This window comes from Podarcis melisellensis (assembly GCF_964234715.1).
Source record: "Podarcis melisellensis genome assembly, chromosome: 1".
Taxonomy (NCBI): Eukaryota; Metazoa; Chordata; class Lepidosauria; order Squamata; family Lacertidae; genus Podarcis; species Podarcis melisellensis.
This window is the reverse complement of record NC_138528.1, coordinates 97,416,902-97,429,102: the sequence shown is the minus strand read 5'-3', so window position 1 is coordinate 97,429,102 and position 12,201 is coordinate 97,416,902. Positions and strand designations below refer to the sequence as shown.

Genomic DNA, 12,201 nt, shown 5'->3' with positions numbered 1-12,201 from the left:
TACTGGATAAGTTCTAAGGACAACCAACCTTGAATGGTGATGATGGTTGTGTAATTTCAGTCCAATCCTATCTCTGCATGGCACTGTGTGCAGATACTCCAAAGAATTTGCAATATGAAATAGCCAATGGGGAATATAACAGGAACAGAGGTGGGAGAGTCAATGGTAGGGCTTGATGAATTTGAGCAAATGTGATACACTTATTTAAAGCTTGATCATAGTTGGATTAAGAAGAAGATGAGTCAAAGGCCACATAGAAAAGGTACATTTTCAGATGGGCCTTGAAGGAAAGGAACAAAATGACACCAGCTACATGTTCATGGCAAAAGTAAAACAAAGCAAAAATAAGGGAGAATGGGCGTGACTGTTTAAGGCAGTAAGAGAGCTAGTGGAGCGGACAGCATGGGCATCAACAAATCAAGACCAACAGATATGATAGGTAAGGACAATATATTTAGGCTGGGTACACAAAGGGACAGCTAGTGAAATGGGGGAATCTACTGCTACTACTGCTGCTACTAACAACAACAACAGCAGCAACAGCAACAATGTATTTGGACCCAGCCAGATGGGTGGGGTACAAATTTATATTTATATTGCCCCAGACATATATGCTGGGCAGCTTCCAGCATATATAAAAACACAGTAAAGCATTAAATCTTAAAAAGCTTCCCTATACACGGCTGCCTTCAGATGTTTCCTAAATGTTATATAATTACTCAACTCCTTAACATCTGATGGGAGGGCATTCCACACAGTGGGCATCACCACTGAAAGGCCCTCTGCCGGGTTCAGATAATTAATTGTCATACCATCTGAACATGGCAGAGGGCCTTTTCGGTAGTGGTGCACTTAGGTATGCAAGAAGGGCATTAAAAAGCTTGTACAACATGGAAGATTACCCATTCACAAAACAGAGTTTATTGAAGAAAACAAAGAGAAATTGAAAGAAGCTCTGTTGTGCAGGAAGAAGTGACATAACTTTGGCAAATAATTGGATATAGCGTACAAAGAAGAGACATGAAGCTATTTACCAAGGAGACCTTGGTATTGCAATTAGACAACATAGTGGAGCAGCAGCAGCAGTAGTAGTTGTATTCCGCCCTTCATCTGAAGATCACAGGGCAATTCACACAAAAAATACAAAATGAGAACACAACATAAATAGTAATAACAAAACAAACCAATAACTGCCCTCCTAGAAACAAATAGAGCAATTGGCAGACAGAGAGACTGGAAAGCTGTGGGGTATCTATAGAGGTCATAGGAATTAATAATGTTTTCCAAGGAGAGAGTTTAGTGAGAGAACAGTAAGAAACTAAGAACAGAACTCCCAAGGGATAGTTGCAGAAGGGGTGTGTATGCAGAAAAAAAGCTTCCCACTCCCCTTGGAAACATTGAAAATTAATCAGACAAGGCAATCTCCCCCCACCCTTGAAAATCACTTCCTTCTTTTCACAGATTATACACACACACACACACACACACACACAATACAGAGATTAATTTGTTCCCTCTTTCCCTTGTGATATATTTTAGGGCAAAAACAATCCGACGACAACCAATTATAAATGGAGGAATCAATGTAGAGATTGGAAATCCGTCGTATAATATGTATGAGGTGGGCCATAATCACAACGAAAGAGGTCTTTCAGATTTTACATTAAATCCAGAAAAGGTAAAATCAAATATTTGTTTCCTAATTCAAATAATTATGTTTTAAATAATAGCAAAATATTATCAATGGGTAGGATCCAAAGGTATTCTTCCATTTGCAAAAAGAAGCTCTGATCCAGTTAAGGCTCCAGCTAATATGCAAGGAGGGGGTCAATTTTTGCAAATTTCTCTTCTCCCCTACAGCCCTCCTAAGTACTTCCCCCACTATTTCAGAGTGTTCCAAAGCTCTCTGGAGGTGGGGAAAAATAAAATTGGTGAAAATGCCTCCCCTTATTCAGTAGTGGCTGGTAGCTTTTTGACTTGGTAGGGCTGAATTTTTTAACCTGCTCTTTCACCACAATAGAATTTTGACAGCACTTATTTAAGAAGCTTACCATTATATGTGTACAGAGTGACATTGTCTCCTTCTTTTCTGTACATCTTTGGACAGGGAAAGCATTTCCATGTAAGAGGGTCTAAGTAGTATTTTCAGACAAGGTTGACTCCGCACCTCTTACTTAGAAATTAAGCAGTATCACATGACTTAAGTTTGTGAATTTATGTATTATTTATACCTATACATGCACTGCCAGAAAACAAAACACAAAAAAACTTTTAAAATGCCAGGAAAACTTGCTTACACAGGTTTCCTCTCCCCAAAATCAATTTAACTATTTATTATCCAAAATATGCTTCTCTAAATTAAAACAAAAAAACCCCAAAGTATTCCAACCATCAGCAGGGCCGGACAGTTTCATTTGAGCCATTAGAACACATTTTCAATGCATGGATCGGTCCTGAAAACATGAAGTAGTGCAAAAGCTCATTACACCATACTAATCATAATTAACGTATGTTATGTCTGAGGTTTAGGAGAATATCTTCCAGATTTGAGGAAATATGTGGAGTCATAGCCAGACAGGAACGGTGTCCTAATGTTTCATTTCAGAAGTCCACTGACAAACTTATAGAAGAGCAAGGTAGAAATAATATGGACAGAATGTGTGGCTTCAAGATTTGAGAAGGGATTTTTTATTACGTGACATTTTCAGTGGGAGGGCTGTGGACCAGCCTCCACCACCCTTACTGATCAGGGCCTCTTCTGAAATGGAAAGACTCATTTGAATCCAACCCAATCCAGAATGCTTAATCTATAAATCACAAATGCAAACATTCATGTGTGAAACCAGCTCAGTATTATACACTGTAACAATTGTGAGTTGTTCCTAAATACAGGTATATATTGATTATTTTCAACTGAAAAACCGTAATACTTTCTTATCCCCGCCAGGTATTTGAAATTTGCACTAACCATATGCTTTTACCTAATTAATTTTGAAGACCTGTGATGGGAAAACACTCTCTTTCCCGCTGCTACAAAATATCTCATGCCTGAGACTGCTCAATGACTTATTTTATATAATGACCATTGTACCATTCCCAAATTGTTCATTATTCAATGGTGATGCTGGAGTGATAGCAAGATAGTGAGCAAACAGTGTAAAAACTTTATAGGGATTTAAATTATTTTAATGATTATCACTGCCTGTATGGGTCAGAGTTAATGGCTTATCTGACCCAGTGTTCTGTTTCTAGCAGTGTATCTAGAAAAATCACATATGGAATGAAGGTGTCAAAATCTGCTCCTCAGAGACATAGAGGTTCCATTTATTTAATGCTGGCAACCAGTATTTGATCCATTCATTGAAAACAGATCTTATTCTTTTGAAATTCATCAGAGATAGCAGCCATCTGCACATCTCAGTGTCAATGAATGTTGTTTTTAAAAAAGAATGCTAATCAAATGTTCTGGCATTATGTGAAAGGGATTTCTATCTCTAGATGCAATTTATCAATCCTTAATTGTTTTTTTTTCTAGACTAAAAAAACCTATATACTGAAGTGATTCTTTGTATGGAATGTGCAGTAACCCTTAATGGTTTTCGCTTTACTTTCCTGTACCTTTTCCAAATCTGTGATATCCCTTTTTAACATGGGGAGAGGCTTCTTTCATCTTGTACATGTGAAGTATTTTGAGGCACATAAAAATTCTGTCCAATCTCTTTGTTACGTGCCAAACGAACAGCCCCTCCCCCCAGTTGCACACCTAACACTAGCAAAGTAGTTTTGCTAAGCTTTCAAAGAATCTCCCCAGCACTTAAAAGGAAACACTCCTGTTGTTCCAAATCAGCATCATCTGTACAAGACCTTGAAGAATTATTTCAATACTATGATGTATACAGTTGCCCTATGACAGAGGAGTAGCTGGATTATGAATAGTTTTTAGAAATGGCCAAGTGTGTCCTAGTCAATTAATCACATGTATATACAATAAATTAGGGCTAGCCCCTAGGGCCATTTGAAAAAATGAAGATTACTCTAGAACAGAAATGCTTCCTGTACTAATGAAAGTATTTTTTAAACTTGTATGCATTAAAAAATATTTTTGAAAAAAGATAAAGTTCAAGTATGTAATTTTATTCATTGCTTGTTCAATACTATTTCAAAGTGTAGAAGGAAAATGCAATATTTTAAAAACAAGAACTAAATGCAAAAAATTGCTGTATTTAAATGCAGGCCAGGTATATAGGGGGAGGGTCCACAGTCTTCAAGCTTCCCCACACAGCACCGCCAATCTACTTAAACTCTGACCTGAAAGGACCTTTAACAGCAGGGGTGAGAAACTGCCATTCATTTTCCATGCTCATTCTACCATAGCCCCTTACTCAAGAGTTAGAAATGATCTGTATGAGTTTACAACTGATAAAGGTAGCACTAATATGCAAACAAGTATTTAAATGAATAGTGTATTTAAAAATAGCCATACAATATGATATGAAACAGTATAAATGAATCTAGACCTGATGTTAAAAGTGAAAATGCAATTAATGTGCACATTTATTATGTGAATAACAGCTGCAGGGAAGCCTGGGGTGCCTGTGGGGATAGATATACAGCTGCAAATGGGAGCTCCCTTAGAAACACAAGTAGCAGCTTCAAAGAGGTGATTTTGTGGCAGGCAGACAAAGAATTTAAATTCTGCTCCCCACCCACCCTCACAATCCTGCTATTTAGATACATGCACATTAATTGTATTGACACAGTTCATGTCACATCTAGTTTGGCCCTGGAAATAAAGCAATGACAAGAAAGAAACTTATTCATAGATAAGTCATGTTTTGCTGTGTAGCATCAGCGCAGCATACGGATTGTTTGCTCCTTCAGAAAAATTAAAACAAACAAGGCACCCATTACAGTAAAAAAAAAGAAAAGAAGGAAAGGCAGCCAAAGCAGTAAGTAACCAAATGAAAAAGAGACATCCAAGATGAGCATAAGCAAATTTATTACCTAATGAACTTTGAGTATTATAATACTTCTTCAGGTCTTTCAAAGAGAAATTGTCCAAAACTGTCTTCCACAGATGATGTGGTAGCCAGCTCTGAAGAAGAGTTATAATCCTCAAAAGGAACTGGACACTATGTTGTCATCAGCGCCATCTTGAAAACTTCAAATTGAATAGCTCCACCCCATTATGGTGCAGCCAGGTCCAGCTAAGAAATAATTTCAAATATTCAGTCATATTTAGACAGTAGTGTCGAAGGTGATGCTTTGACATCTGTTTTCACAGAAATCAGTGTTTGCACCTTTTAGCTAGTAATTCTAAGAGAAACTTCAGGCAAGATAGTAAGCGAGCATAACTAACTGAAAACCTTTTATCACACTAAAAGAAACAGGCAGGAGGAAAAAATGCACAAATTTATGACAAACTATTTCTCTGGGAAATAAATTGTAATATTTTTTTCATTAAAATTAGGCTCAACTAGCCACTTTATATTAATACCCTACATCAGACAAATGGTTTATCTGGAATATTATAGGCTGCTCAAAATAATGTGACAGTAACATTACACAATATTTAGTGTCTTAATAAGCAAAATGACATGCCCAGTTAGATGCATTCTCTGTACCTGAGGGTGTGCTGGATTGTGTAACAGATTTTAGAGCAGTGGAACAAGTTTATGAGCACAAGGCACAGAACCGAAATAAAGTTAGTGGTAAACTTAAAAGGCTTTAAAATTAGTAGGTAGTTGGACAACAATGTTCCCAACGTTCTCTAAATTTCATCTGCTGGACTGGATCCAGACTTTGCTCCCTGCCGGTTAGAATATTCCAAGTGGCATTCCACTCAGAGTATGTTCCAGTTAAGTAGTGAAGGAAGGTGAATTTTGCCAATTCTCTCCCACACTCTTCCTGAGGGTTGGGGACCCTCCAGAACAGTGTGGGGGGTGGCGGCACTGCTGGCAGCAAAGTGAGAGGGAAATTGGAAAAATTAACCTCCCCCTGCCACTCCTCTTCATAGATCAGAACGTTTCCGTGGACAGAACAAGCCTTTATGTCCACAAGTCAAGACTGACTCCGACCCATAATAAATGAGTAATGAATCAAAGACCTTTAAACTTTCTTAAACATCAGTGACATTATTATTAATGATCATATTCATATGCAAGGATGCATGCATTTATATGAAATCATTTACACTCATTTGTAATGTGGTTTCCACAACTGGATATCATTTTGCATGTATTGCACCAAAACGTTCATAGGACATTGTAGAGTTGGCAATCACTTTTCTTTTTTTTTACAATATACAGCATGAGACAAGCAGACTGGACAGACCCATTCACTGGGCTTTTATAGGGCTTTAATTGTGAGCTTATCTGGCCATGAAAAATGGAGCTCAAGCCAATTGCATAGGCTATGTTTATATCACGCAACATTCAGCCCAATGCTATGTGTGTTTACTCAACAATAATTCTACTAAGTCTAGTATCAATTAGGTATGCATAAGGTTGCAGCCTTAATAATATCCAGAACTTTCCTTTAACCATATACTAATGATGAAAATTATCTAATATTTTCATGCATGCTTCAAGCATATTCTTTTTTTGTAAAGAAAATGATACAGAAGCTATAAAGACATTACTATAGAAAAAAGGCATCTTGCAAAAATGCTCATAATTAAACCATAACAAAGTCTAATGACTAGATCTGTCCTATGGGCTCAATGTCGAGGTGGTCTGAATGATGTGGTTGCTTTTATTTCAGTACAATTACCAAGTGAAATATTGAAGTATATGAGTAGGATATTTAGAACTTAGGAAAAGAGTTTATTTAAGTCTGATCTAGTTGCCCTTTGAAACTTCTCCTACACCTTCCATGCACAAGCACAACATGTGCATATGAGTTTCTCCATCAGCTGTCCTCATACAAGTGGAGAACTTGAGAGTCACTTCATGTGCCTGTGGAACATGTATCCAAATGGACTGCGCACATGTGAATATATGTGTCTGTACACAGTAAGAAGGCAGGCTTTTAAAATACTATTCATTGACTTAGATCAACGTCCAGGCTGGAGAGGCACCCATTATTGTCACTAAAGCACCCTACCCTTTACTAACTTTTAAATCAAAATATTGCGGTGGCAGCTGGGCTGAAGAGAAGGTATCCTAACATACTATGAAGTTTGTAAGCATTTCTGCAGCAGTATCCCTTGAGAGTTGTGGTCATTCCAAGGGTAACTGCTATTCATATTCTCCATAACAGGATCATATGAAAATATAAGAAACTGAGAAATGAATTGGCATAGTTTTCATATGTTCCCCTCCCATATTTCCAATAAACTTGATTTCCCCTCAGTGATTTTACCCCTTTGAAAAATAGGCGTCGGTGCTCACCATGAAGTTGTTACAGTAAGTGCCACACTTTTTAACAAAAAGAAGAGCCGGTACTGCATACTCTTGAGTACCCCCTGAGAAAAAGCACTGTTTCCCCTCATGTTGCATGTCATCAGTTGTATTAAAAGCATGTCCCATTAGTTATTTAACAAGTCTTTATTATTTACGTGAGCCAAGGTAATGAATAATCATGTCCCAATTTGTTCCTATGTGTGCACGTTGTATGATGTATTACACTGAGAGGTTTCTTGATTTTTGTGCTTGAGCTATTCTTATCACATATTTATCTCTTTTCAGCCAACAAACTACTCCAATCCAGTGTATGCAAAATTGTACATGGATGGGCAAAATTGTCGAAACTCCTTAGCCAGTGTTGATGAGAGGAAAGAACTCCTTCCAAAGAAAATAGATATTGGCATAAGGGAGACTGTGGCATAATCCATTGTAACCTTTTGTATACTGTATAAATGTATAAAATATAATGATTACTTTTCTATGTACCAACAGTATTATAATTGTTTTAGCATCAGCATTACCTCTGGATTTATTTTTTTTCTGTTTGGTTGGTGGTTTTCTGGGTTTTTCTTTTGCTGATGACTTGACTGACCATTTGTATGGTATTTTTATGAAAAAAAATCTGCACTACAGTAAAATTTACAACAATGCTGCTGATATAACACACATTGAATTTGTTACAAATTAAAAAAAAAATCCTTTGTAGTGTGAATATGAGCAATCTATTTTGTATGAGCCTTTTCCTTTGGTTTTACTTAATCAATGAAGATGATATCTGCACTTTTCCATTATATGGTCTGAAGGCTGTAGTACAGTGTGTGAATTTGTTTATCTTTTAAATGGTGGAAGTATGGATGGTCTACTCTCTTTGTGCCCATTAAAAATTCACTTCAGATTGTTAAAATTTTAGGAAACCTACTTTCACAAATAAAGCATAACTTCCTTTTACAGTTAGCTTTAGGTTGCCAAGAAGTTATGAGTACTATAGAGAACATCTAATGGTCTGCATGAACACAGATTTTTCCGTTTTGGAGATTCAGTGGTCGTCCAAGCTATACTAAACATATATACCATGTAAAAAACCTTCGTATTTAGTAAAACCGTATAGAACTTAGTGATATACGACTTGCAAGTGGAAAGACCTTAATTGATGTGTGCTAAGGCCTATTCTGCAGTCCTGTATACAGTAGCTTACCTGGAGCACAAGAGGGCATTGCCTACACACATATTATATATTTATTTACTCAGCCATATGCATTATTTGTGTATGATGAATTCCCCCGTGGTGTAAGGAGAGCAAAAAGCCATAAGCACACACATCAATAAGAGAATTCTTAAAGGGAAGAGTGGCGAGAACCCATACTTGCCTAAAAACATTAAATCAACCCAGTCTTCATCATTTTGTATCTGTTTAAAAGCTACTGTGGATTATTTTTAAAATTTCTTCAACAAATCTCAAAGTCACATTCTCAGTAGTAGGTGGAGAGTGTTCAATGTAATGAGTTTCCAGCACTTTCTCTGGTACAGTATTAGCTTATTTTATGTTGTTATGAAGAATAAAAAAGAAAAGAAAAATCAATACAATTTGCCTTTTTTTAATTGTGACAGAAATACGTAGTGCAATTTCTCTAGGTTGTTAAGAAAAAAAACAGTCCTTGAAATATTTTATACATAACTTTAAAGGCACAAAAGATTTCACACACCTGTACACAAAGAATGGGGGTGGGGGCTTTGGTTCTTCTGCTACACATTACTGATTTTTTAGCTGTCATGAGATATTAATCTAACAGATTAAATATGTTTGTGGTGGCTCTTTTTTCCCTTTGTACGAACATTGCAAAAAAAAAATACAGCTGTTTTATAAAAGATTTTGTTGTAATATGTGCATGCATACTACCTATTTCTAAACTTTGCCATGTTGAGGCCTTTATTAAAAAGAACTTGATTCATGTAATACTAGTGCAGTTGTGCTTGAACAATGTTACATATCGCAACCCTTTTTGAGTATTGGTTAAAACTATTTTTAATAGAATAATGTATTTCATTTGGTTAAAAAAAGTCATTTTGCCTATGTTTTTTTATAAAATGAAGTCCTACATACTTCACAAAAATGTTGACTTCTATTTACTCAAATGAAACTCTAACACTCCAACTACCCTGTTGAGGAGTTTGTAAATACATTAAAAAACATATTTCTTGAGCAATGTCAACTCAAGAAACAAAGATCCGTTATACTAAACGTGGGAAGCAAAATGTCAAACCTTCGATTTTTATGTCATATTTTGCCCTCAACACAAAGTTGTACAAAATGTCAAACTCTACTTCTTCTGTTTAAGAAGAGTAAAAGTTGGTAAATAAACATGGTGGCTCTGATCCATGACAAAGACAGACAAAGTAACCAAACTGCAAACACAAAGCCTTTTTTAAAAAGCTGAAATTTCACTAGTCAGATGGTTGACAGTGAAAATGTTGCATGGGAGGAAGCTGAATCCAGTCTCCCTACTCGCCCTTCTGAATAATGAAGGGCAGATTTCACAGGTTTTTAAATGGCTAGTACACGTGGTTCTAGTTGCTGGGTCAGTCTGAAGAATAATGCACAAAAATCTATTTGTGCACAGGATTCTCTGTCCAACCAGTGACAAACAAACATGTTCAGTGTTCAAGTCAGTGGACTATAGCCAATTAAGTCCTACTCACAGAAGACCCATTGAAAGTAATGTTATGGTAGGTTTGCTGATATATATAATTTTACCAATTTCCTCCTCAAAGTCCATCAATGTTTGCTTGCTTTGCCGAAGCAGGTACTCCTGTTAATTATTGTCGTTTGGGAAGGTCCACCAATTATGAATGAAGCCTACCTGGACACTATATGGAATTTGCTCCGACAAGAAATAATGATGGCCACTAACATGGATGGCATGAAAAGAGGAGTGATAAGGCTATCAGGGGCTCTTAGCTGATGCTGGCTATGCTGACTAAATTCTTCCTCATTGCTGGGAGGCAGTACGCCTCTGAATACCAGTTGCTGGGGGACACAAGTGAGGAGAGTGCTTAAGCCCTCAGGTTCTGCTTGTAGCCATCCCATTGGCAGCTGGTATTGTAAGAACAGGTACTGTAAGAACAGAATGCTAGGCTAGCTTTTCTCATAGTCTTGTGACGCTGCTATTCAACTACCCTAGAAGCTACTTGGTCCTGTTCATCCTTCCTAATCTGTGGCCTACATTTTAACTAATCTCTCTTAAATGTAAAGGTACCCCTAACCATTAGGTCCAGTCATGACCAACTCATGCGGCGCTCATCTCGCTCTATGGGCCAAGGGAGCCAGCGTTTGTCCGCAGACAGCTTCCGGAACATGTGGCCAGCATGACTAAGCCGCTTCTGGTGAACCAGAGCAGCGCACGGAAACGCCGTTTACCTTCCCGCCGGAGCGGTACCTATTTATCTAATTGCAGTATGATGTGCTTTCAAACTGCTAGGTTGGCAGGAGCAGGGACTGAGCAATGGGAGCTCACCCCGTCATGGGGTTTCGAACCGCCGACCTTCTGATCAGCAAGTCTTATGCTCTGTGGTTTAACCCACAGTGCCACCCGCGTCCCTCTCTTACTGTGCTTTTAAATAACCTCCCAGAGAGCTGCTGGCGCTCCTGCTCTGTTTCCAGCACTGGCCAGTGGGACAAAGGGTAGGGCAGATAGTGGTAGGCAGAGGCAGAACGAAAGGAAGGCAGAGCACTGCTAGTCTATGCACACTCAAAGTGAATCCTGCTTCTGCGTAAAATGCATAGGATTATGTTAGTAACCACAAGGTAATCGATCATATAGTAACAATACAACATTCTTTTTATCTCATAACAACCCAACACAATGCATATTTTCCCATATTAGTTTTCTCCTGGGTTTAGAGCCAAGGTTTTTTAAAAATGACAACTATTATTACTTATTAAATTTGTATACTGCCCTTCATCCAAAATTCACTGGGCAGTATACAATCCTTCTCCAACCACGCAGTCTAGAAAGGTTTTTCAGGTTGTACATTTTGTGGGGAACAAGTATGGTTGCAACCTATTTTCTGCACCAAGTTCCTGTACTTTTAACAGCGGCAGTAGAAGAAGATATTCAACAGAGGTACTTTTCTCAAAAAGCCTGCTTTGGGCATCAAAATGAACACTAACAGCCACAAACCAGTTGCAATACACCATTTGAGTGCATGCAAACCTCTCAAACCCAGAGACTAGTAGGAAAAACACACACATCTCCCACCCGGGAATTCTTTTCTGGAGATGCAGAGATGGAACCAAGTCACAGTGATGCAGACTCCAAGCAAGAAGATGAGACACAGAGAGCATGGAAACTTAGTTGTCAGAGTGTGGGGAGAGTGAGAGTGGGGGCTCAGACTTGGTGATCTCACAGATAAACAGGCAACAGTTTATCTCCTCTCTCTCTCTCTCTCTCTCTCTCTCTCTCTCTCTCTCTCTCTCTCTCTCTCTCTCCTGTCATGAAGTCGATTCCTGCCTTTGGTTTAAGATCAGAAACGTGGATAGAAAAATTAAGAACTTGGTGGCATGGTATTTGAGGGCAGAATTATGTGTGACATCAGCAAACCCATTTCCCCAAGCATTGTCAAGGGGGGACTGCAAAACAACATGGAAGAGTCTCAGAGAAAGCTTGGGTACTTACGAGTTTTCGCATCTACCAAATCGCGCTGTCCGTGCCTCACCCACTGATTTACTCCTATCCGAGTTTTCTTCTACTCTGTAAAAACAATTGGTAGGGGAGGAAAGTTTAAAAATGATTAGGGG

General features: G+C 38.0%; 1 protein-coding gene and 1 long non-coding RNA gene across 4 annotated transcripts in view; one reads left to right on the top strand and one right to left on the bottom strand.

The window, feature by feature from the left end:
• The window catches only part of LRP1B (LDL receptor related protein 1B), a 744,879-nt gene extending 735,900 nt beyond the window's left edge, over window positions 1–8,979 (top strand). For all 3 annotated transcript variants that reach the window (XM_081928170.1, XM_081928171.1, XM_081928169.1), the window contains 3 exons: window positions 1,540–1,678; window positions 4,234–4,332; window positions 7,689–8,979. In XM_081928170.1, coding sequence (XP_081784296.1) covers window positions 1,540–1,678; window positions 4,234–4,332; window positions 7,689–7,829 — 379 coding nt within the window. In that variant the 3' untranslated portion in view covers window positions 7,830–8,979. The remainder of the gene's footprint in view (window positions 1–1,539; window positions 1,679–4,233; window positions 4,333–7,688) is intronic.
• LOC309380406 overlaps window positions 1–12,201 on the bottom strand; it is a 150,669-nt gene that overhangs the window by 36,875 nt on the left and 101,593 nt on the right. Inside the window, exon 3 of the long non-coding RNA XR_014172912.1 lies at window positions 12,080–12,154. This is a non-coding gene — a long non-coding RNA (uncharacterized lncRNA). The remainder of the gene's footprint in view (window positions 1–12,079; window positions 12,155–12,201) is intronic.